The 23,669-nt window shown below is 41.0% G+C and overlaps 1 protein-coding gene across 4 annotated transcripts in view; it reads left to right on the forward strand.

Moving 5' to 3' along the window:
- Positions 1-23,669, forward strand: part of LOC109041769 (cytosolic carboxypeptidase 2) — a 302,746-nt gene that overhangs the window by 89,997 nt on the left and 189,080 nt on the right. For all 4 annotated transcript variants that reach the window (XR_011899358.1, XM_072297299.1, XM_072297302.1 and 1 more), the window contains one exon: positions 14,523-14,698. Coding sequence is in view for 3 of the 4 variants with exons in the window: in XM_072297299.1 (XP_072153400.1) it covers positions 14,523-14,698 (176 nt within the window). In the remaining variant the exon portion in view is untranslated. The remainder of the gene's footprint in view (positions 1-14,522; positions 14,699-23,669) is intronic.

Here is a 23,669-nt window from a genome sequence, read left to right on the forward strand (position 1 = left end):
GCATTTTTTTTGCCTTATCAAACATATTGTTTTCAGTCCAAAATGTCAGAATGCTTTCTAGAAATGAACGGATCAGAGCCAAAGCTCCTTTAATATTTTTCGGTGAATTTTCTGATTCGACGAAAATTTCTTTAAATTTTCTATACAAAAGCGTGCGTCCGTTAATGTAGGTATAAATAAATAATGTGAAACTTTTCAACATTTTACTGCAAGTGCACTCTTTGAATCTGGTCGTAGCTTTAAACATTTTTAAGTGTCCTCAATTCCCCCCCTAGAAAGTTTGACTCGGCCCGATAAGTACTCATTAAAGTATTACCTATACATGCCTTTATCACCACATCTTTACCGCTATTCCGAGTATATTTTGAAAACTCCATAAAATTCATTTACCTTTTATGTGCCAATTTTAAAGCCAGAATTTAATAATCTTAGATTATTTTGTCTATACTTTATTGGAATTTTAAATCATATTTACTTTCAGTATGAGAAGAGGTTCACACATGAGCCTCCTTGATTTACACAACCTTAATGATATGGGCGTCAGATTGGATAATCGAATGAGTGATAATTTACCTTTAAAGGCACATACGAAAATCTGTCCTTTAACCAGACTTAAATAAAAAAATAATTTACTCTATGATCATACTATCTCCGTATGAAAATAAAGAAAGGGCATACGTTGGTAAAGTTATGGCGGCGATGGCCCACGGTCTTTAAATAATATCTGAGAACCAACTGATAAACAGAGAGAAAAGGGAAATATTTGGATATTTAATATATTCAAATGATAATTGAGGTAGTATTTGCTGGATAAACCCAAGTGCTATTGAACGGTAGCAGGTGGGTATCTGTGTAGCCAAAGAGATAGATGCGAATAGGTTTAACATAGCGAAATAACTCCTCATCGGTCACAAGGGTAAGATGGCCGATTGGGCTACGGCGTCGGAATCTCACTCTTCCCGGTGCGGTGGCGAAGGTTACGGGATCAAATCTCAGCCAGGGCGAAACGGCATTCTCCTTCAGGATACCAGAGGGAGCGCGAAGCGCGTCAACTACGTGAAAGAAAGTAACTCCGGCAGTACCAACGATAGGGTAGCGCTTCATCGGATGTGGACACTAAGCGGGGGGAGCTGATCTTCGCGGCAGCGACGCGACGCGACGGAGCCGGCCGTTTCCTAATTTTAAGGAAACGCCTGCTGGTACAAACGCTCTGCAAAACGTTTCCTTTTTTAGAGGAAACGTTTCCTGAAAACAGCACAACACTCACTTACTTTTAGGATACTCTTCGCGCGGGGGTGTTTCCTAATTTGAAGGAAACGTTTTCGTGCTTCAATGTAACAGGAGTTTTGGTTCAAGAAATCGCGTTTTCGTCAACCAAGGCAATATCGTTATCTTCATCTAAGACTTCGTTTCTTGTCCACTTTTCTTAAGTATCCAATTTTCTTAGGTCAACACTGCGCCGGCGTCGCCTTGGATTTAGGAATCGTTTTTCTCAGTGCAGTTATACACTCAGTAGTATAAAGCTGAAAAAATTCTTGTTCCCGTATCGATGTCATTTGATGTCAATTGTATGCTCATGAAATAATGCAATGATCGTTCGTGCATTACAGAGTGCCATTATAATATAGATAAGGGTTAAAGTTTAGTCCTATATTGAGAGAAATTTCATGTTTTATTGTCATGTGTATATGCACGCTGATGTTTTCTAAATACATGGAATTTTAAATTGTAAATTTTTTGGTTCACAATGCCTCTTTTCCAATGAGAAAGTAAAACAATAAAACACTTCTTTACTTCATATCATGGGTGGCGGTAGCCACCTCTACAGTACCCACCTATACAGTATACAGGGTGGCTCAGACCTACCCTACCAGGCCTTTTTTTCGAAGAAAAAGTGGTTTCTGAGTTTTGAAAAGCGGTTAGTTGTATGCGAATCGACCCCAAGGAATTCGAATTTCATGTTTTCGAGAGCCCCCCACCCCCCCTTAGGGGATATTTGGGGGGGGGGGGTGACCCCCGTATCTTCAAATCTTGGAGAAATTGTGGTATGATTCGTTCAAAAATGTAATCTACCCTAAATTTCATGAAGAATCAAAAAAAAAATTCTTTGAAAGCTCAATTTTGAACCGAATTAGAGCCCCTCAAAAAGGGGTGATTAGCGTGCTTAAGCTCCCCGCGCATAACGCTAGCTTTCTTCAAAATTAACAGAAAATCCCCGGAAAAGTTGCAATCTAGGGTAATTTTTCACGGAGAACACGAATTTGTAGGTTCTAGCGCTCTGAAAAGGCTCCCCGGGGCCACGTGGGGGAGGGGGCCCGGGCCCCATTTACCCCCTTCGCGCCAAAAACTAGTTTTCTTAAAATTTATCGGAAAACATTCGGAAAAATTTTAAACCAAGGTTAAATTTCCATAAAAAAAACAAATTTCTAGGTATCAGAGTCCTACAATAGCTCCCCGGGGCCACGCGGGGAGGGGGCCCGGGCCCCATTTACCCCCTTCGCGCCAAAAACTAGTTTTCCTAAAAATTATCGGAAAACATCCGGAAAAATTTCAAACCAAGGGTGAATTTCCATAAAAAACACAAATTTCTAGGTAGCAGAGTCCTACAACAGCTCCCCAGGGCCACGCGGGGGGGGGGGGGGGCAGGCCCCGTCTGTCCCCTTCGCACCAAATCCTAGTTTTCTTCAAAATTATGGGAAAATGTCCGGAAAAATTGTACCTCCAGGTAACTTCCCATGCGAAACACAAATTTCTAGGTATTAGAGTCCCACAACAGCTCCTCGGGGCCACGCGGGGAGGGGGCGCAGGCCCCTTCTGTCACCTTCGCACCAAATCCTAGTTCTCTTCAAATTTATCGGAAAACATCCGGGAAAATTTCAAACCAAGGTTAAATTTCCATGAAAAACACAAATTTCTAGGTATCAAAGTCCTACAACAGCTCTTCAGGGGCACGCGGGGAGGGGGCGCAGGCCCTGTCCGTCCCCTTCGCACCAAATCCTAGTTCTCTTCAAAATTATGGGAAAACGTCCGGAAAAATTGTATCTCCAGGTATTTTCCCACGCGAAACACAAATTTCTAGGTATTAGAGTCCCCCAACAGCTCCCCAGGGCCACGTGGGGAGGGGACGCAGGCCCCGTTCATCGAGTTTGCGGAAAACGCCAGTTTTCTTCAAAATCATCGGAAAACACTCGAAAAAGTTGAAAATTCGGGGTAAATTAGTGTGAGAGATACGCATTCGAACGTTTCAAAGTTTTCCATGCCCCATTTGAGGCCAAACGAGGAGGGAATCGTGCCCTGTTGGTCTCTTTAGCGCAGAATACTACCGTTCTTCAAAATTATCGACAAATTAATCGAAGATAATTTTTCCTGTGAAACAGGAATTAGAATGTTTCAAAGTGTTCAATGAGCTCCGTGCAGGGAGAATGCATGGATCTTGTTGACCCCTCTCCACCTAGAATTCCAACGTTTTTCAAGAGCATCGGATAATATCCGAGAAACAAAATTTTACTCTCGCTTTTTTCGCACGAGGAACCTACATTTTCACCAGTTGACATCTCTAAGTTATTCAAATTTTTCTTTTGCATTTCCTTTTGGCTGTTACCCTCCTTCACACTTTTCCAGGCTTAGGACTGGCAGTAGTTTTTACTGGCGTGTTTAAGGGCAACTTGCCCAAAGGAAACAATTTCTTCTGAGAATGGAAATAAAACTTCACTGGAAAAAAGAAAGGTGTTAGAAGAGGCGATAGGAGAAGGAATAAGAAGAAGGATTAGAAATCAGGAAAGTGAAACTGTAAGAGAGGAAGGGTGCAGTTTACTTCAAGTGCTCAAAAGGACGGCCGTCGTTGTCCATGCACTTTTGAAGGCGCTTCGGAATGCCTTCCATGACATTGCCGAATTCTTGATGACTGATCGATGCGCAAGCAGCTCTGATACGTTGTTGCATATCCTCAGGGGTTGGTGGCCTTGTCATGTACACGATATCTCGTATTCTGCCCCACACAACCAATTATCAAGGCAGGTCAAATCAGGAGATCTCGGTGGCCAAGGACATTGACTACCTCTACCAATCCACCGTCCTGGGAATTGATCATCCAGGATAGTTCGGGAGAGCAGAGAGTAGTGAGCTGGACAGCCATCATGTTGGAACCAGCAACTGTTCCTCAGGTTTTCGGGAACTCCTGCTTCCACCATCAATTCCGGGAGTGTTTCATTCAGGAAATTTGCGTAAATTTCCCCGTTCAGGTTTCCTTCAAAAAAGTGGGGGCCGATAAGATAGTGGTCTAAAATTCCCACCCACGTGTTCACACCCCAGACTATCTGATCCTCCATCTCGATTAACCAGTGGGGGTTTTCAACGGCCCAGTAGTGCTGGTTGTGGATGTTGATGGTGTTGTTGTTTTGGAACGTCGCGTCATCACTCCATAGAACTTGAGTGTGGAAGTTCGGAGTCTCCACAACTTTATCCTGCATCCATTCGCAGTACGCTACTCTGCGCTCGTAGTCGCCGGGATAGAGCTTTTGATGGGTAGATGCATGGAACGGTCGGAAATTTTTGTCCTTCATAATGCGTTGGATGCTACTACGGGTCATCCCAGACTCGATGGCTAAAGTTCTTTGTGACACGTGAGGCTCTAAATCCACAGCTGCTGAGATGTTAATGACGTTGGCTTCATCGTTACGAACAGTTCTCTCGTTTTGCTGACCTTTATTGTGCGTTGGCAGCAAATGTCCCGTTGCGGACCTTTCATACAGTCGTCGGAAGACATTATGTGAAAAATGAGCCCGAAGTGGAAACTTATCGGCGTACAATCTTGATGCAGCTCTGAAACAACCTCTAGCTTCGCCAAGTGTCATTAACATATCACGAGCCTCCTCTGCACTGTAAGTGTTCATTTTGGAGCACTATTTAAACTTCTACACGATTGCGAGCGGCACAATACTTGCTAAACACTTTTTAACTATCACACCACAACGAAAAATTAAAAAGAAAGGCACGGTTGTTACTCAATCAGCGATCGTTAACTGGGCTATCTTACAGTTCAATCAATACTGAAATTCTATTTTTAAATTGGCCTGCAGCCGGATACGTATGATCAGATGCGAAGAGGCTAATCAGTTGATATCATGAGCATCGTGGGAAAAAGCTTTGTATGTAGACCGATGGATAAGATCTTATCACTGATCTGCAAGATAGCTCGATTACCCTGGTAAAAATGGCAAGTGCTCAGATCAGTAGCACTTGCCTTTGGAACAGACCTAAGCACTGATGTCAGTGCTGCCGGGCGCTGATCTGCTACCTCAGTGTTAGGTCTGTTCCAAAGGCAAGTGCCTCTGATGTAAGTGGCACTGACCTAAGTGTCTCAGACGTAAGCGGAGTGGAAACTCCCAGAAATACTGTACAGGCAAAAATTTCGTTAATTACCGATCTGCCAGGTACGTTAAGTCACTATTTGACGATCAGGGAGGGCTGCTGTGAGTTTTCAATCCCAAGCAAGTATCACAATCTTCAGGGGACATCGCTCGTTCCCATGCGGTCTCCAATCTAAGTACTAACTACGCCCGACGTAACTTAACTTCGGTGATCGTCCTAGCGATTGAACCACTACACTACCTGCGCGTGTACGTGTTAGGGGCGTAATTTTACCATTTCAGGGCCCCCATTGGGGTAATTTTGCCAGCAAATGATGATTTTGTCTTTGAATGTGAATCCGATACTTAATTTTTCTATTATTCTTTTTTAATCAATCAACATGTAAATGAAGTTTTGTAAGTTACGTTTCTTTGAAAAAAAAATGGATCGCACTAAAATTCAAAATTAAAGCTAATGATGCAAAAAAAATAATGAAAGTTGAAATTATACAAAAAATATAAATTAGCAGATACAAAAATTGAAAGTAAAGGAGTAAAAAAGTTAGAAAAGAATTGAAAATAAAGTAGGAAAATTTTAAAAAAAATTGAGACTGAAACATTTTAAAAACAGTTAAAACTGAAAAAAATTAAAACCAAATTTAAAACTATTTTTTTTTATAAAAAAATAATAATGCTTAAATAAATATATCTAAATACATATTTTAGCGGTGATAATATTTTTATCGATCTCATTTTTTGTTGTGTTTTAATTATTTAAGTGCCATCTTAAACGAAGAGGGTAAAACAAATTATTCAAGAGTGTGGCTACTTAAACTAGTTTTCCTTCCCTCTTAGAAAATCCCACCTTCTACAAAATATGCCTCTCTGAAAGATAAAGTTTGTGGTCCCCGTGTCCCGAGGAAATATTCCCCCACGAAAATGAAATAGGGTGGGGGAAGGGGGAGCCATCTCTACTTTTTGGGAGTGAGTGCGGTTCGATTAAGATTGATGTCAGAGACTTACCCTCTGAACCAAGTCCTGACCTCAGTCCCGCTTACCTCAGAGACATCTCTGCACTTAGGTAAGTCTTTCTCCCGACGTCAGTGCCTCTTACCTCAGTGCTGACTTCTTGGGTAAGTGCTTTAACACTTACGTCAGAGAAAACTGAACTGACCTCAGAGCAAATTGCACTGACCTCAGTGGAAAATTCACTGACATGACCTAACACTTGCCATTTTTACCAGGGTAATGATCGCTGATTGAGTAACAATAAAGACTTTCTTTTTAATTTCCTATGAATGATCGCTGATTGAGACTGGAATGACCCATAGTACCATCCAACGCATCATGAAGGACCAAAATTTGCGATCGTTCCATGCATCTACCCAACAAAAGCTCTATCCCGGGAACTACAAGCTCAGAGTGGCGTAGGGTAGACTGGGGTTAAGTGGGCACCATTTTGTTTGAAAAATCATAAAACAAATTTGGTGATAGATAGAGTTAATCTTTAAAGTACAATGTCTTCAGTATAATGTAAGGTATCTGCAAAAAATAGTATGTTTCATTTTTTTAAATTTCTTCATGGTCAAAATTTAGATTTTGTAAAAAATGGGAAAGTGCTCAGTTAACCCCGTGGGGTGGGTTAACTGGGCACTGGGGGTGGGTTGACTGGACACTAAGATGAAAAAGCATTCTTTTGAAAGAGGAAACTTTTATTAAGTCAAATGAACAAGTGGAAAAGTCTTAAAAATTAAAGAAATACATCTGAGGATGATTTTTTGTTTGTCTTAATACTTATATTATATACATTTTCACTAAGAGATACGGAAAACTTATTTCAATGACTTCTGAATAGGTCCCATGGTTGGTTGTCCTTTTTCTCCTTTTAGTTGTTAAAATACTGCAATTAAAATCAAAAAACAAGTTTTAGTGAATGTTTTGGCTAACTTGTAATCTATGGGGTTAACTGGGAATGCCCTCTTTAATCCCATTTGGTAGTGTTCAGTTAACCCCATTTGGTAGTGTTCAGTTAACCCCATTTCGGAATTTCAGAGAAAAAAAATCATAAATAATACTCAATTGGAATAATTACCAAAGTAATCACTGGAAATAGTACATAAAACTATAGATGAAACAATAAAGCACTTACCAAAGCCTTCCTCAAAAGCTAGATATGTCATTTGGGCTTCAGTTCACAGCACCGGGAATTTACTTTTCGCCCCACGAAACACGTTTGTAAACATAACTTCAAAAAAAACAAAGATTATCAACTCGGCGCAAGGCACACTAGTAAGGGTCTATAAACTGATGAAATTGACGCGTAGTTGGTTTTGAGTATGCCCACCAGGTGGCAGTTAGGTCGAGTGTTCAGTTAACCCGCCGTGCCCACTTAACCCCAGGCTACCCTACTGCGTAAAGATGCAGGATAAATGATTCCGAACCTCCACTCTAAAGTTTTGTGGAGTGTTGAAGCGACGATCAAAAACAACAACACAATCATCATCCACAACCATCACTACTGAGCCGTTGAAAACCCCCACTGGTTAATCGAGATGGAGGATCAGATAGTCTAGGGTGTGAAAACGTGGGTGCGTATTTTAGACCACCATTTTATCGGCCCTAACTTTTTTGAAGGAAACTTTAAATTTACGCGAATTTCCTGAACGTAACACTCCCGGAATTGATGGTGGAAGCAGGAATTCCCGAAAACCTGAGGGAAAATTGCTACCTATTATCATTATGCTGAAATGCTAAACGAAGTATTTGAATAACTGAGAGATGTCAACTGGTGAAAATGTAGGTTGCTCGTGCGAAAAAAGCGAGGGTAAAATTTTGTTTCTCGGATATTATCCAATGCTCTTGAAAAACGTTGGAATTCTAGGTGGACAGGGGTCAACAAAATCCATGCATTCTCCCTGCAAGGAGCTCATTGAACACTTTGAAACATTCTAATTCCTGTTTCACAGGAAAAATTATCTTCGATTAATTTGTCGATAATTTTGAAGAACGGTAGTATTCTGCGCTAAAGAGACCAACAGGGCACGATTCCCTCCTCGTTTGGCCTCAAATGGGGCATGGAAAACTTTGAAACGTTCGAATGCGTATCTCTCACACTAATTTACCCCGAATTTTCAACTTTTTCGAGTGTTTTCCGATGATTTTGAAGAAAACTGGCGTTTTCCGCAAACTCGATGAACGGGGCCTGCGTCCCCTCCCCACGTGGCCCTGCGGAGCTGTTGGGGGACTCTAATACCTAGAAATTTGTGTTTCGCGTGGGAAAATACCTGGAGATACAATTTTTCCGGACGTTTTCCCATAATTTTGAAGAGAACTAGGATTTGGTGCGAAGGGGACGGACAGGGCCTGCGCCCCCTCCCCGCGTGCCCCTGAAGAGCTGTTGTAGGACTTTGATACCTAGAAATTTGTGTTTTTCATGGAAATTTAACCTTGGTTTGAAATTTTCCCGGATGTTTTCCGATAATTTTGAAGAGAACTAGGATTTGGTGCGAAGGTGACAGAAGGGGCATGCGCCCCCTCCCCGCGTGGCCCCGAGGAGCTGTTGTGGGACTCTAATACCTAGAAATTTGTGTTTCGCGTGGGACAATATCTGGAGATACAATTTTTCCGGACATTTTCCCATAATTTTGAAGAGAACTAGGATTTGGTGCGAAGGGGACAGACAGGGCCTGCGCCCCCTCCCCGCGTGGCCCTGGGGAGCTGTTGTAGGACTTTGATACCTAGAAATTTGTGTTTTTCATGGAAATTTAACCTTGGTTTGAAGTTTTCCCGGATTTTTCCGATAATTTTGAAGAGAACTAGGATTTGGTGCGAAGGTGACAGAAGGGGCATGCGCCCCCTCCCCGCGTGGCCCCGGGGAGCTGTTGTGGGACTCTAATACCTAGAAATTTGTGTTTCGCATGGGAAGTTACCTGGAGGTACAATTTTTCCGGACGTTTTCCCATAATTTTGAAGAAAACTAGTTATTGGCGCGAAGGGGGTAAATGGGGTTCGGGCCCCCTCCCCGCGTGGCCCCGGGGACCTTTTCAGAGCGCTAGAACCTACAAATTCGTGTTCTCCGTGAAAAATTACCCTAGATTGCAACTTTTCCGGGGATTTTCTGTTAATTTTGAAGAAAGCTAGCGTTATGCGCGGGGAGCTTAAGCACGCTAATCCCCCCTTTTTGAGGGGCTCTAATTCGGTTCAAAATTAAGCTTTCAAAGAATTTTTTTTGATTCTTCATGAAATTTAGGGTAGATTACATTTTTGAACGAATCATACCACAATTTCTCCAAGATTTCAAGATACGGGGGTCACCCCCCCCCCCCCCAAAATACCCTCTAAGGGAGGTGGGGGGCTCTCGAAAACATGAAATTCGAATTCCTTGGGGTCGAATCCCTAGTCAACTAACCACTTTTCAAAACTCAGAAACCACTTTTCCTTCGAAAAAAAGGCCTGGTACGGTAGGTCTGGGCCACCCTGTATATTTCATTTCCTTTCGTAGTTTGGAATATCGTTTCTAACAACCGATAAGATATACTTAGTCCCTATCGATGAGCTTACTCTATTTGCATTAACCTACGAGGGGTTCACGAAGCGGACCTTAGAGGGCATGAAGCGCTGTTGTGGGTTTGGTTCGCGTTGGGGTCAGGGGGTGTATCCCTTAATTATTATATGAACTTATAATGTAATGTCAATACATAACGCATTGTGCAACACCACCCCATACATAACCCCTAAGTAGTTTAACACTCTGGCATAGAATAGGTAGTAAATAGCTTCGCTAGCTTCGTCAGCTAGTTATTATTCTATGACTCTGGAATGTAGTAGGTACCTACCTACTCGATTAACTCGATGCTGAGATATAACTCGTATATGCTTAGCATTACAATTTTGAGTGTAATACTCGTTTATTGCTGACTAAGCTAATGCTAAATTATAACTCGTGTATGGTAAGCATTACACTGCTGAGTATAATACTAGTATAATGCTGACCAGCTTAATGCTAACATATAACTCGTATATGGTTAGCATTACACTGCTGAGTGTAATACTAGTATAATGTTGACCAACTTAATGCTAACATATAACACACATATGGCTGGGATAGTTATAATCATTTAATGTATCAATAACGAACTTAATTCTCACATAGTACAGTGTGTTTCAGACCACCCGTACCAGACCTTTTTCTCGGTTGTTTTAGGTCGTACGAAGTCGGAGACCGCTGGGTTGACTAGGGAATCGACCTCATGAAATCCGAATTTCGAGGTACCCAAACCCCTCCACCCCCCTTAGGGGGTAAAGGGGGGTCACGGTGGTTAAAGTCCGATTCCCGACCGAATTGCGGATTTTTCGCATCAGAATTGAAAAGCACGGAAAATTTCGCGTGAAATTGACCCCTAAAAATCCATAATCGGCCCATCCAAGGCCCAAAAATGATCCCCTAAAGCGGGGGACAGTACCTACTCCCCTCCATAATTTCACTTTGGTCTCAAAATTGACGTACATTCTCCAGAAAAAGATGGGTTCCCAGGTATTCGACCCCGAGAAATCCGAATTTCATGGTCCCGAAGCTCCTCTATGCCCCCTTGGGAGTTAAACGGGGGGCCAAATTTTAAAAATCGGGGCTCCTATCCGAATTGCAAATTGATTGCATCCAAATCTAGGAGCAGAACAAATTTACATCTTAAGTGACCCCCAAGAGTTCTAATTGACCCCCCCCCCCCCTGAACGGCAGAAAGTAACCCCCTGAGGAGGGGGATCCAAAAATTTCTCAAGATTCCTCTTTGGTCGCAAAATTGACGTCGATTCTCCAGAAAAAGACGGGTTTCCAGGTAATCGACCCCGAGGACTCTGAATTTACTGGTCCCTAAGCTCCGCTACCCGCCCTTTCGGGGAGAAACCGTCTTTTTCAGGATCAGGAGAATCGACGTCAATTTTGTGACCAAAGAGGAATCTTGAGAAAGTTTTGGAGGGGGCGAAGCCCCCCTCCTCAGGGGGTTGCTTTCTGCCGTTCAGGGGGGGTCAATTAGAACTCTTGGGGGTCACTTAAGATGTAGATGTGTTCTGCTCCTCAATTTGGATGCAATCAATTTGCGATTCGGAAAAGACCCCCGATTTTTAAGATTGGGCCCCCCGTTTACCCCCCCCCCCCCCAAGGGGGATAGAGGAGCTTCGGGACCATGAAATTTGGATTTCTCGGGGTCGATTACCTCGGAAACCATCTTTTTCTGGAGAATGTACGTCAACTTTGAGGCCAAAGAGAAATTATGGAGGGGGGTACTGACCCCCTCTTTAGGGGGTCATATTTGGGCCTTGGATGGACCGATTATGGATTTTTAGGGGTCAATTTCACGTTAAATTTTCTGTGCTTTTCAATTCTGATGCGATTAATCCGCAATTCGGTCGGGAATCGGACTTTACCATCGTGACCCCCCTTTACCCCCTAAGGGGGGTGGAGGGGTTTGGGTACCACGAAATTCGGATTCCTTGGGGTCGATTCCCTATTCAACCCCGCGGTCCCCAACTTTGTACGACCTAAAACAACCGAGAAAAAGGCCTGGTACGGGTGGTCTGAAACACCCTGTATAACTGTATGGTACCGGCATATTGCTAACATTACGTTACTCAGTATTATGCTTGAAAACTTACTAGCACATTGCTATCAACATGCTAACATTACATTTATTTTTAGCGGGGCTTACCGTTTATTCGCATTTAATTTATTTTCATTTCCCTTTTTTCGTTAGAAATAAAAGTAATTTTGCTCTACTGATTGATCATTCTTTAGTTGGAAGGAGCTTTGGACCTTTCTGTATCCGTCATGAGCTGAGGCGGGCACCAGGGGAAAAGGTAGGGAGGGGTGACACGCGAGTATACACTCCGCCTCCGCGCTCTTCGCGCGCCACGCCAAAAATAAAATAGCGCGCCTCGCCAATTTTGAACGGTCATAACTTTTGAACCATATGTTCCCCCATGTAAAACTATAGCTTATTTTAAAGCGTGAATCAAGGCATTTCATTTAAATTGGTTTTTGTAACAATTCTTGCGTTCCGTTCTACAGAAAATCTCGAAAAACTGAATTTTTTGGGCTTGAAAAATCAAACAATGATTTTTTTTCACATTAAAAAATTACCAAAAACAGACTTTCATTACATCAAGTAAAAGGTCTCGTTGAGAGCTATCATTTAAGCCCAAGATCACGTTGATCCGTTGTTTCGTTCAAAAGTTATGGCGGTCAGTGCGTTTGACCTTTGACCCCCTCCTCCCTCGCACCTTGGAGGGCTCGACGAGAAATGTCACCGGATCAGACCTTTCCGATGATCCGTTATGATTCCTGAAAGAATGGATGTAAAATCTCTTGCGGCCATTTCCTATGGAAAATCCCTCACTTCTCACTTATCCCAAAGTAAAGCATTGAAATAGCGCAAAGAGAATATTAAGCTTGTTTCAAGCCTGATCACACTGACATCGTCGGGTACGCTGCCTCGGATTGGGATAATAATATATTGGACCGAAAATCCCTCACAGGTTATGTGCGATGCCCCAAAATCTTGGGCTACTAAAAAAGAAAGGACTGTGGCATTATCTAGCACGGAAGTTGAGTACATGGAAATTTCTAATGCCGGAAAAGAAGCTCTGTTTTTGACCAAACTCCACAAAGAAATGTCCCAAAAGGATATAACAATCACCCTTTTTACTGATAGCGGTGGCGCTCTAAATTTATCTAAGGGGCATCGTTTTCACGACCGTAGCAAACATATCGATGTACCTAAGACATCATTTTATTTGTGACATTGTTGACACTAAACAGATCAGTCTTTTTCATATTGCTGGTACAGGAAACCCTTTAGACCTATTAACAAAACCTTTACCTCTTAACAACCACAGTCGCTGTCTTCATAAATTACCTACTCACAATTGTAAACTGAATTTTTCTGTAAGATTTTTAATTTTTCTGCTAATGTGTCAGATTAAAGGGGGATGTTGTAAAGAGATAATCCTGCCACTGCTGGCAACACTGTCATTACATCTTTGTGTATATGTGTGTGCACATCTGTTCCCTCCTTGAAATGCCGTACGTACCTTGTCCGCCATGTAACTTCGCTTTAATACAAAGTTCATCATTCTGATTTCGTTGTCGTATATTCGATCCGTTTGTCCGCATTGACAACAATACTTACATCTGGGAATTTTTGAAATTTTAACCATAATAGGGCGCATTTTGAGGCTTCCATGATGAAAATTTTAGGAAATACGAACCAAATGAAAATTGTGTTTTCATTTAAGACTCCACATTAAGAGAGAAATGTAAAATTGGGCTCAACCGAAGGTACACTTTTCTCAGGAAGTAATTGAGGTGTTACTGAATCAGCATGAGCTTCTTTTGGTTTTTAATCACCGCTTATTCTATAATTTAAGCACGTTTTTGAAAACTTTTGGGAGGATTAGTTTCAAATTTTTCAATTCTGAATCTCTCTGCAATATTTTCTTCACAATCTTGAGAAAACCCCGCGGTTGTTAAAGTGGCGAGGAAAACTAGTCGACGGTGTAAGTTCGCAACCACGTAGGTATCTCGTTTGCGATTTTTGAATAAATCTCTGCTCTTATTTTATTTTTTGAAAGGAGAAGAAAGCAACATCATCCGTTGAGGTTTCCGCAGAATTTTCTTTGTTTATAGAGGGAAGAAAAATCACGGTAGTTTTTAGGAATTTCCATTGAGTTGTTTCCCATTTAAAAAATGAAGTATGACAGGAAGTCTATGCCACGTTGCAAACCGAGATACGCGGTTGCGGACTCATATCGTCGTAATGTACCTAAAAGAGACAAGACACAATTATTTGGACTCTAATGCTAGATTTCTGGAAAAAATGTACCTTTTGTCCCAAACCTATAGTTTCGGGGGAGTTGTAATGGAAAGGGATGAAGCTATAAGATGGTGCTCATGACTTGAGTCACTGAATTGCCGTTTGTGGCTAATTGGCTTGTAGAGAGAACAGAATTGAACAGTCATGGTTTCAAATGAAACGCGTTAATACCTTTGCTGAATTAAATGACACCAAAAACTCAAAATGGAAAAAATTTTCTAAAAAATCGATCACCCATTCCGACTCCACCTAAATATTGAGCTGTTTTCTTCACTTGGACTTGATTACCTACGTTTTTTATGTTAAGGTTCTTTTCTAAGCAACTTTCTACAAAATACACTGAAGAGTAACCAAGTGGAAATTAATACCGACAGTCGAACTCTCCGCCCAGTTGCCAAACTAAAAGAACCACGGGACCTTTTTGCGTTGCCAAAAGAAATAGACTGCCCGCAGCAAGCTGCAAGATGGCCCACAGAATGCCAGGTTAGTCTCATGCAATTTCTTATTTTGTACTTATTTAGGAGCTATTCCTTCAAATAGACTCTTTATATTTGGAATCATTTTGTGTTATTTTATACCAGCGACACTTACGTGCCTCGCCACGTAGCAACTTATGCAGACTGAGTGAGAGGAACAATTTCCAGAAAATTTCAGCAACGTAAAATTTCATTTACCAGAAGAATCATTTCTCCCTTTTCCCTTCAGAAAGAACAAGAGGAGTCCTGATCTTGTTAAATTTAAAAATTTTGCCAAGGAATTATACTATTAATATCAGGGCAACCGGCAACCTTTATACCATCGGAAGGAACCAGAGAGCCTTCAAAACAAGTGTTAGTGGGTATTTCATTCAATTGTATGGTAATACTGTTTTGAGGCAAACAAAGAAACAACGAAATGTTGCTTTGACCACTTCTGAAGCTGAGTATGTGGCAATGGGCCTGTTGCAAACTTTTGCTACAGCAATAATAAGAGTTTTCCCTTATAGCTAATGCCTTAAAAACCACGATGAGCGCATCGGCAAACTTTGAAATGCACTCTTAACTTTACACTCATCGTGAGAAATTTGCGTTTTTTTGAGTTTCCCTCTTCAAAAACGATACTAGGTGAACATACGGCACAGGTGAACATATTATCCGTTCCATCGTCGGCAATATTCATCATGGCCGACGCCTCCGCAGTTCGCGCGTAATTCGAGGAGAGTTCAAAGTCAATCAAGGTGGGCAAGGACAATATGAACGTAAATACGCCGATTATTATCTGGTCTTATCCTGTCAGGTGTTATCTCGTCCCATCACACGTGTTATGGCGGATTGGCGTTGGCCATTATGAATATTGACGACGATGGAACGAAAGAAAATGACTCCATAGTTTTCCTGAGAGCCAATAATATCACGAATTTCCCCTTAGAACCCTTCAAAAATGGCTTGCTTTTTGGGCAGCAGATTCGGTCATCGAACTGGGGTTTAAATGGAGTAGAAGCTGACAATAACACAAAGCTCTGGGAAAAATTTTGAGATGAGTATAGGAACGGTTCGTAAATGACGAGGAGGGGCGGGCAAAGCGGCTAAAATCCGATCCAATTTTTGCCGTTTTTCTGTTGAATTGATGTTGTCACGGACTTCTGACTGTTTTCACACATGGTTTCTGTCCAGCATATCGATACGTATGTATATATTCACACGTAGAATCTAATTTTCACGTCAGGGAGTCGACATATTTATATTTTTTCGATTTTATACGAAAAATTGATGGTTTTTCGGGATTGAAATTACTTATTATTGTTTCATGAAGGATAAATGCACTCAAAATGACTATAGCATATTGACTTTTACATATGTGCACTCACGAAATTGATTGGTAAATTCAACGAGTGGGTACATCGACCTGGTATATCAAGTTTCTGCGATTTTTTACGGCAAATCGGTAGATTTTCGGGATGTAGATATTGCTTATTTATTTATTTATTTATAATTCATGTACATAAATGCCACATGTTGTGGCTATAATACTTGTCAACCCCCCCCCCCTAAATATTACACATCAATTTAATATAGGTACGTAAGAACACAGGGAAGCATTAAGAATATTAAAAAAATTTACAAAATAAAATAAAAGGTATAGAAAATTACAGTTAAATATTATTTAAAAAATCATTTAAGGAGTAAAAAGCCTTGTCAACTAGTAAGGCTTTTAGACCAGCCATAAACTCTCTTACTTCTCATTTCTGAAGAGCTTTTCTCAGGTTCAAGGGAAGGTTCTTGAACAGTCTGATGGCAGTATGAGACACAGACTGTTCAGCAACCTTCAGGCGAACAATTTCATAGGGTTTCTAATGTTCTTTATCATGTCCTTACGAATCAGACCGGTGTCAATGGCAAATTTTAGGCTGTCTAGAATAAAAATAGACGGAAGAGTTAAAAGTTGGTACTTTATGAATAAGGGTTTACAGTGGGAATTAAATGGTTTATTAAATATCAGTCTTAGAAATTTTTTCTGTTCAATAAATAATTGCCCTGAGCAGTGGTTGAGACCCCACAAAACTAGGCCATACCTTAAATGTGCGATTATGTTAGCATGATAGTACATTAAACACGATGGCAGAGATAAAACTTTAGACAAGTTTCTGAGTGCCCATTTCATAGAGTTAATTTTAGAGGTGATTTTCAGTACATGTGGTGACCAGTTAAGGGTTTCATCTATTATAATAGGTACCCAATGAGTTAACCTGGGTAAGAGCTTCAGATTTACTGCTCCTGTCATCATTAGTTTGACTGCTTTTTTGGTGGGAAGTCTTGTAATCAATTCTCTGAGTTTTCTCTTGATTAATCATAAGTCCATTAACAGCGCACCAGGATGACACCTCGTGCTCAGCCGCAGCACAGTCATCATCAAGATTTGGGCCAGATATAATGCGTGTTGTATCGTCAGCAAATAAGTATGTGAGGAATTCCACCGCACCATGTTATGTTTGAATTGCCCGCCACACCGGTCGAACCGTTTTAAGCAATTTCGTCTGAATAAAATCTCTGTTGGTTCGTCATCTCTACATTCGTTTGATTCATTTTTTTTGTTTTCCCGTTTCAAGTCCACCAAATATATCATTGGCGACGAGGATTAAAAAATCGTTTTACTTATTGTCAACCAACCGCGCCGCGCCGGTCACCTTTACTGCAAGGCTCATGTAGAAACCGAAATAACCGTGTCAAGCGAAGCCAACCAAGTGAACCGCGTGGCCGTGGCTACCGTGCAACCCGTCAAAGTCGAAAACCTTATCCTTAGGTACGAAAAATGAACGATCGAAATCAAGAGCTACCCAACCGAACACTTCCTGCGACCACAGCAACGTATGTGGGAACCCTGAAACCCTTTGAAGCCAAAGTCTCCCTGTCAACATGGCTAGACATGCTAGAGAACTTCTGCGACCTGTTGTGGACTAGGGGTTGGAATAAGGAGGCTACCGTAGGTGCTATGGCGACATTTGTATTAGCTGCTAATGAGGCTACTTACAGTATGCTCTCCTGACACACTCAGGCTGGCTACCAAACTCGAGGTGTCGGTGAGCTAGATGATGAACTCGAATAGACTAGACGAGCCCGGAACAGACGGTGCTTCCTTTTATGAAGACGAGCACTAGGCCCCGCTCAATGCCAATGACGTCAAGCGAGGTGCACGGCCACAAACTATCAACAATCAACAATGCCATATCTCGCTTGAAATCACCGACAATGAACGAGTCACAACATGCCCTTCTTTACAGCAGTCGCCCCGACTGCTCCGAGACCCTTACAAACTTTAAAAAGAGAGAAGGAAAAAAAACATATCGGATTGAGGACACGGAGAATCCAGGACTTCAGAATCACGGTCTTGAGGCTCTATTGGCTGTGACGAAGCGGGGACTTGACGGTTTGAGCGGGATACCCGAGAGGAGAGATCCAGCTGTGGCTGAGCAGCCCTTCGCGGCGACGATATCCAATGCATCAAGGTGTAGTCAATTGGGGTGGCTTCCATGTACGGCTAGTTCGTACGGGATGGCTGGACTGGAGCTGTTCGTAGGAGTGCAGTAAGTAAGCTAGGCTGGCAGCGGTTTGATTGAAGCATGGGTGCTCTCACTGCTCCACGTGGTAGGCGCAAGCTGTAGTCCGGACGGTGAGGACGAAAACAGCACCCCACCCTGGATGGATGTCCATTGATGGATGAAGCCACGGCCCAGACAAGGAGTCGTCACTGAATGCGTGGGTGCTCTGCCAGGTTGTTCCGCACCAAACTAAGGCTGAGTTTGTAGACCAAGTCGGGAATGCCAGGTTTGCCGTAATCCACAGGTCACGCTGTCATGTAGCTGAGCTTGTGATTTCTCGTCCTGAGTCCTTAGTACCCCTCTCCGTTCTTATCAACCTACAGTTATAAAAAAGAAAAAAAAAACACACTTAAAACTTAAGAACATAATAAAACAATTAAAAACCATTTGAACTTAAAAAAAACCTATTACAAGAAACAACAATGGAATAAAAACATAAAGAAACAAGAAAAATTATTTGAAAGTTATACTCCTTTTGAAGCATGAATCCATTGAGGTCGAGTCCTTTGCCGTTGGAAGAAGGCTCTCGCTCTCCTTCGATCCCTGCTGTTCTTGGCTTTTGAGCCATGTCTCGACTTTTTCTTCTTCCTTTGCTCCGTTTCTCCTATTTGGTTGGCCTCCCGGAGGTCTATCGCGTCAGGCTTGGGCTCCTGCAGGTTTTCCGTGCCCGTTTTGGGTTCCTGGTCTTGGCTTCCACAGTCCGGGTAGCTTTCCCAGTCGACGTCTTCCCTGAGCAGCGTGAGAAACAACTGGCTGTTTGCTTCCACCATGATGAATATGGTGATCTGCTGAATGACCAGCATTAAATAGACAGCAGCTACTTGTTTCTGTTTTGGATTGCATCATAAAAATACTAACATGCCGCCGATCTTCCGTACGTCTCATGTCCCGGTCTCCCCGATTGTAACAAAATTGTCCGCGGTCAATTTTTCCCACACCGTTGCCGGCCGGTAAAGGCAAGCACCTCGATATGGCTGTCCCAATTCGGAGAAAATTACCTGATTAATTGTGGCCTCCCGGCATACTCGCGAAGAAGCCGCGTTCGTCACCTTAATTGCTGAAAAGTTTCTTATTTTAATATACAAAAGGAGTAGTGCTGTAGCACATAAAATAAATAAAAAGAAGGTAAATCCAAAGGCAAAGTGTTCCTTTTTAAACACAGGAGTGTTCATTCTATCTGTTATGGTTTCATAAAATTTTTCAAAGGACAACTGATTTGCGTTCTGCTTAATTAAACCTTCTATTTCGGTGCTTAAGTTACTTTGTAACAAAATTTCACTAATATATTAAAATTCACAATGTCATCAAATATACTTAAATTTGGGATCTTAAGCCCATCATACTCCAAATTCATAGACTCATTTCGACCAAAAGTAGATGGTATTTTGAAAAATTTACTGGTTATCTCACATTGCGAGACGTCACTCAAAATTACATTGTTTCGTAAGATTTTAGTTTCTGATCCTTTACCCAAGCAAGAAAACGTGAGGCTAACTTCTTGCCTGACCGATAATAACCATCCGATGCTTAATCGCGTAATTAATTTAGTATTAGGGTCATTCCACGTCAACTGTACCAGGCTCGGAACCCGACCCCCTCCGATTTGGCTGAAAATTGGTATACTGGGTCTTTACATCATTATAAGAAACTAATTTGAAGGGTTTTCCCATCTGACGCCCCGTTCGCGAGATATCGACCCCCAAAGATGGGGTGAATTCTAGCGATATTCAAAAACGCCCGTTTTAGCGATTCTCATTTTCTCGACTTCCCTCTCTTTGACTCTCCATAGCGAGACTCTGTATCAATCCATCATACTTTGAAAGAGTGTTTCTAAACCAGTTTTTCATGTAGATTCTGAATATGCCATCGAAATTTAGCTAAAAATTATTCTAATGGCTGTAATTTAGGGTTTTTTAAAATTTACGATTTTTTCGCCATTTAATGTTCAAACTGAGAACTCGAAAAAACTGTCTCTCAGATTTTCGATTTTTTTTTTTTACTTCAAGCTTAGGATGTATACTTTCGGTTCATATACTTTTTTCAATGGGACTCGGACGGTTAAGGGCCTAAAAAAATTCAAATAGGCCAAAAAAGGTCAAAAATGGTAAAAAAAGACGAATTTTTACATGTTAATCCAAATCTTTCGATAGTAAACTCTTCAATTATCGATATTTTTTCCCTTTCTACCCTCTAATATGTATAAAATTAGACTAGCAACGCTTCCCATACATTCACCGATCGATTAACGGCCTGAGGGAAACCGGAAACCGACCAAATATCCTCGAAATTTACGCAAAAAGGCGATTTTTCACATCGTAACCGATGCATACCATGGATTGTAACTGCAATTTCTAATTTTCTCTATCTATTTCAACCTTAAGGTATATACTTACGAGTAATAAACACTTACTAACGTGCATCTATGGGGCACGGATCTAAACGGAAATTAAAACCGCCCGGAAATGCTCAAAATGACGGCGAAAAACGATTTATTACACGGGAACCGATGCATCTCCTGAATAGTCGCTGAAATTTTAATTTTTTCTCTTTACTTCAACCTTATGGTGTAATCTATCGAGTACTTAACACTGATAAAAGTGCATCGATGTGTTACGGAGCTAAACGGAAATGGAAACCGGCCGGAAATGCTCAAAAAAGGCGGGTTTTCCCACGGTTATCCGAGCATCTCATGAATCGTCACTGCAATTTTCATTTTTTTTTCTCTTCTTCGAACTCAAGGTGTACTTTTGAAAAGCTTACATTACACATTATCCATGTATTGGTAAAATATCTAAAAAAACTTAATTAGAAATAGACCGAAAATTCTAAAAAAAAAAAAAAAAAAAAAAAAAAAAAAAAAAAAAAAAAAAAAAAAAGGCGATAAATGACGTTGAATAAGTGGAGTTGATTTGAATCGATGATATGATTTAAAGGAGCTGACGCTTGCATCATAAAAATCGCCGATTATAAACTTGACGGTGGAAAAATATGATGCACTTCATCGATCCTTTGGAGGACCTTTCTAAAGGTAAAGGCAGCCTGACACTCCTTTCAAAAAAGTTAGAAGCCAAAATAACTAGCTAAGAATTACACCCCTACGGCTTCTGAATAGAGGCGATGAAGAAATAATTAAATAAATTATACAGGTGTATGGAAAGGCAGCGTGATGTCTCACCCTTTTTCAAATTTTAGCTTTTACTTTTTTGCAATATTTATTGTCAATATTAATGAACGATATTTTCTTCCTGCCCGTAAAGCAGGTCCAAGTCAAACCTCCATTTCTTATTCGAACTATCTTCCTCATTTTATTGTAACTATTGCTGGAATTTTCAGTCAAGTCGAAGTCTAAGGCACACTTGGTCCCTAATTGGACGGATTCCCCTCAACCTCCTCCACGTGAGAAAAAAAAAAAAGTTAGGGCTGGCCGTTCTTCATCGCCTCTATTCAGAAGCCGTAGGGGTGTAATTCTTAGCTAGTTATTTTGGCTTCTAACTTTTTTGAAAGGAGTGTCAGGCTGCCTTTACCTTTAGAAAGGTCCTCCAAAGGATCGATGAAGTGCATCATATTTTTCCACCGTCAAGTTTATAATCGGCGATTTTTATGATGCAAGCGTCAGCTCCTTTAAATCATATCATCGATTCAAATCAACTCCACTTATTCAACGTCATTTATCGCCTTTTTTTTTTTTTTTTTTTTTTTTTTTTTTTTTTTTTTTTTTTTTTTTAGAATTTTCGGTCTATTTCTAATTAAGTTTTTTTAGATATTTTACCAATACATGGATAATGTGTAATGTAAGCTTTTCAAAAGTACACCTTGAGTTCGAAGAAGAGAAAAAAAAATGAAAATTGCAGTGACGATTCATGAGATGCTCGGATAACCGTGGGAAAACCCGCCTTTTTTGAGCATTTCCGGCCGGTTTCCATTTCCGTTTAGCTCCGTAACACATCGATGCACTTTTATCAGTGTTAAGTACTCGATAGATTACACCATAAGGTTGAAGTAAAGAGAAAAAATTAAAATTTCAGCGACTATTCAGGAGATGCATCGGTTCCCGTGTAATAAATCGTTTTTCGCCGTCATTTTGAGCATTTCCGGGCGGTTTTAATTTCCGTTTAGATCCGTGCCCCATAGATGCACGTTAGTAAGTGTTTATTACTCGTAAGTATATACCTTAAGGTTGAAATAGATAGAGAAAATTAGAAATTGCAGTTACAATCCATGGTATGCATCGGTTACGATGTGAAAAATCGCCTTTTTGCGTAAATTTCGAGGATATTTGGTCGGTTTCCGGTTTCCCTCAGGCCGTTAATCGATCGGTGAATGTATGGGAAGCGTTGCTAGTCTAATTTTATACATATTAGAGGGTAGAAAGGGAAAAAATATCGATAATTGAAGAGTTTACTATCGAAAGATTTGGATTAACATGTAAAAATTCGTCTTTTTTTACCATTTTTGACCTTTTTTGGCCTATTTGAATTTTTTTAGGCCCTTAACCGTCCGAGTTCCATTGAAAAAAGTATATGAACCGAAAGTATACATCCTAAGCTTGAAGTAAAAAAAAAAAATCGAAAATCTGAGAGACAGTTTTTTCGAGTTCTCAGTTTGAACATTAAATGGCGAAAAAATCGTAAATTTTAAAAAACCCTAAATTACAGCCATTAGAATAATTTTTAGCTAAATTTCGATGGCATATTCAGAATCTACATGAAAAACTGGTTTAGAAACACTCTTTCAAAGTATGATGGATTGATACAGAGTCTCGCTATGGAGAGTCAAAGAGAGGGAAGTCGAGAAAATGAGAATCGCTAAAACGGGCGTTTTTGAATATCGCTAGAATTCACCCCATCTTTGGGGGTCGATATCTCGCGAACGGGGCGTCAGATGGGAAAACCCTTCAAATTAGTTTCTTATAATGATGTAAAGACCCCGTATACCAATTTTCAGCCAAATCGGAGGGGGTCGGGTTCCGAGCCTGGTACAGTTGACGTGGAACCTATTCAACCCTACCTACCCCCCCTACCCATTCCCCCCTACCCCCCCCCCACCTACCTATCCCCCCCCCTACCTATTTCGTCATTACCTATTTTAACAGACCTATCACATAATTTTCCGTCTTCCTCCATCAACATTGAGTACTCGCAAGTCGGATCGCTTGCAGTTGCTAAAGGCAATTCCAACTTACAGACGATTAATCCTAGATCATTACATTGAAGTATTTGCTCTTCGCTCATTGTTGCATAAAGTTCTCTCTGTGAATTAATTACAAAATATGGGGCACATTCCCAAGAGACAGATAAATTAGTTCCTTCCACGAACTGTGGCACAGGAACAATTTTAAATAATTCAAGTACGCTATTTACATTCGCAATCGGTATTTTT

This window comes from Bemisia tabaci, chromosome 2 (assembly GCF_918797505.1).
Source record: "Bemisia tabaci chromosome 2, PGI_BMITA_v3".
Classification (NCBI taxonomy): domain Eukaryota; kingdom Metazoa; phylum Arthropoda; class Insecta; order Hemiptera; family Aleyrodidae; genus Bemisia; species Bemisia tabaci.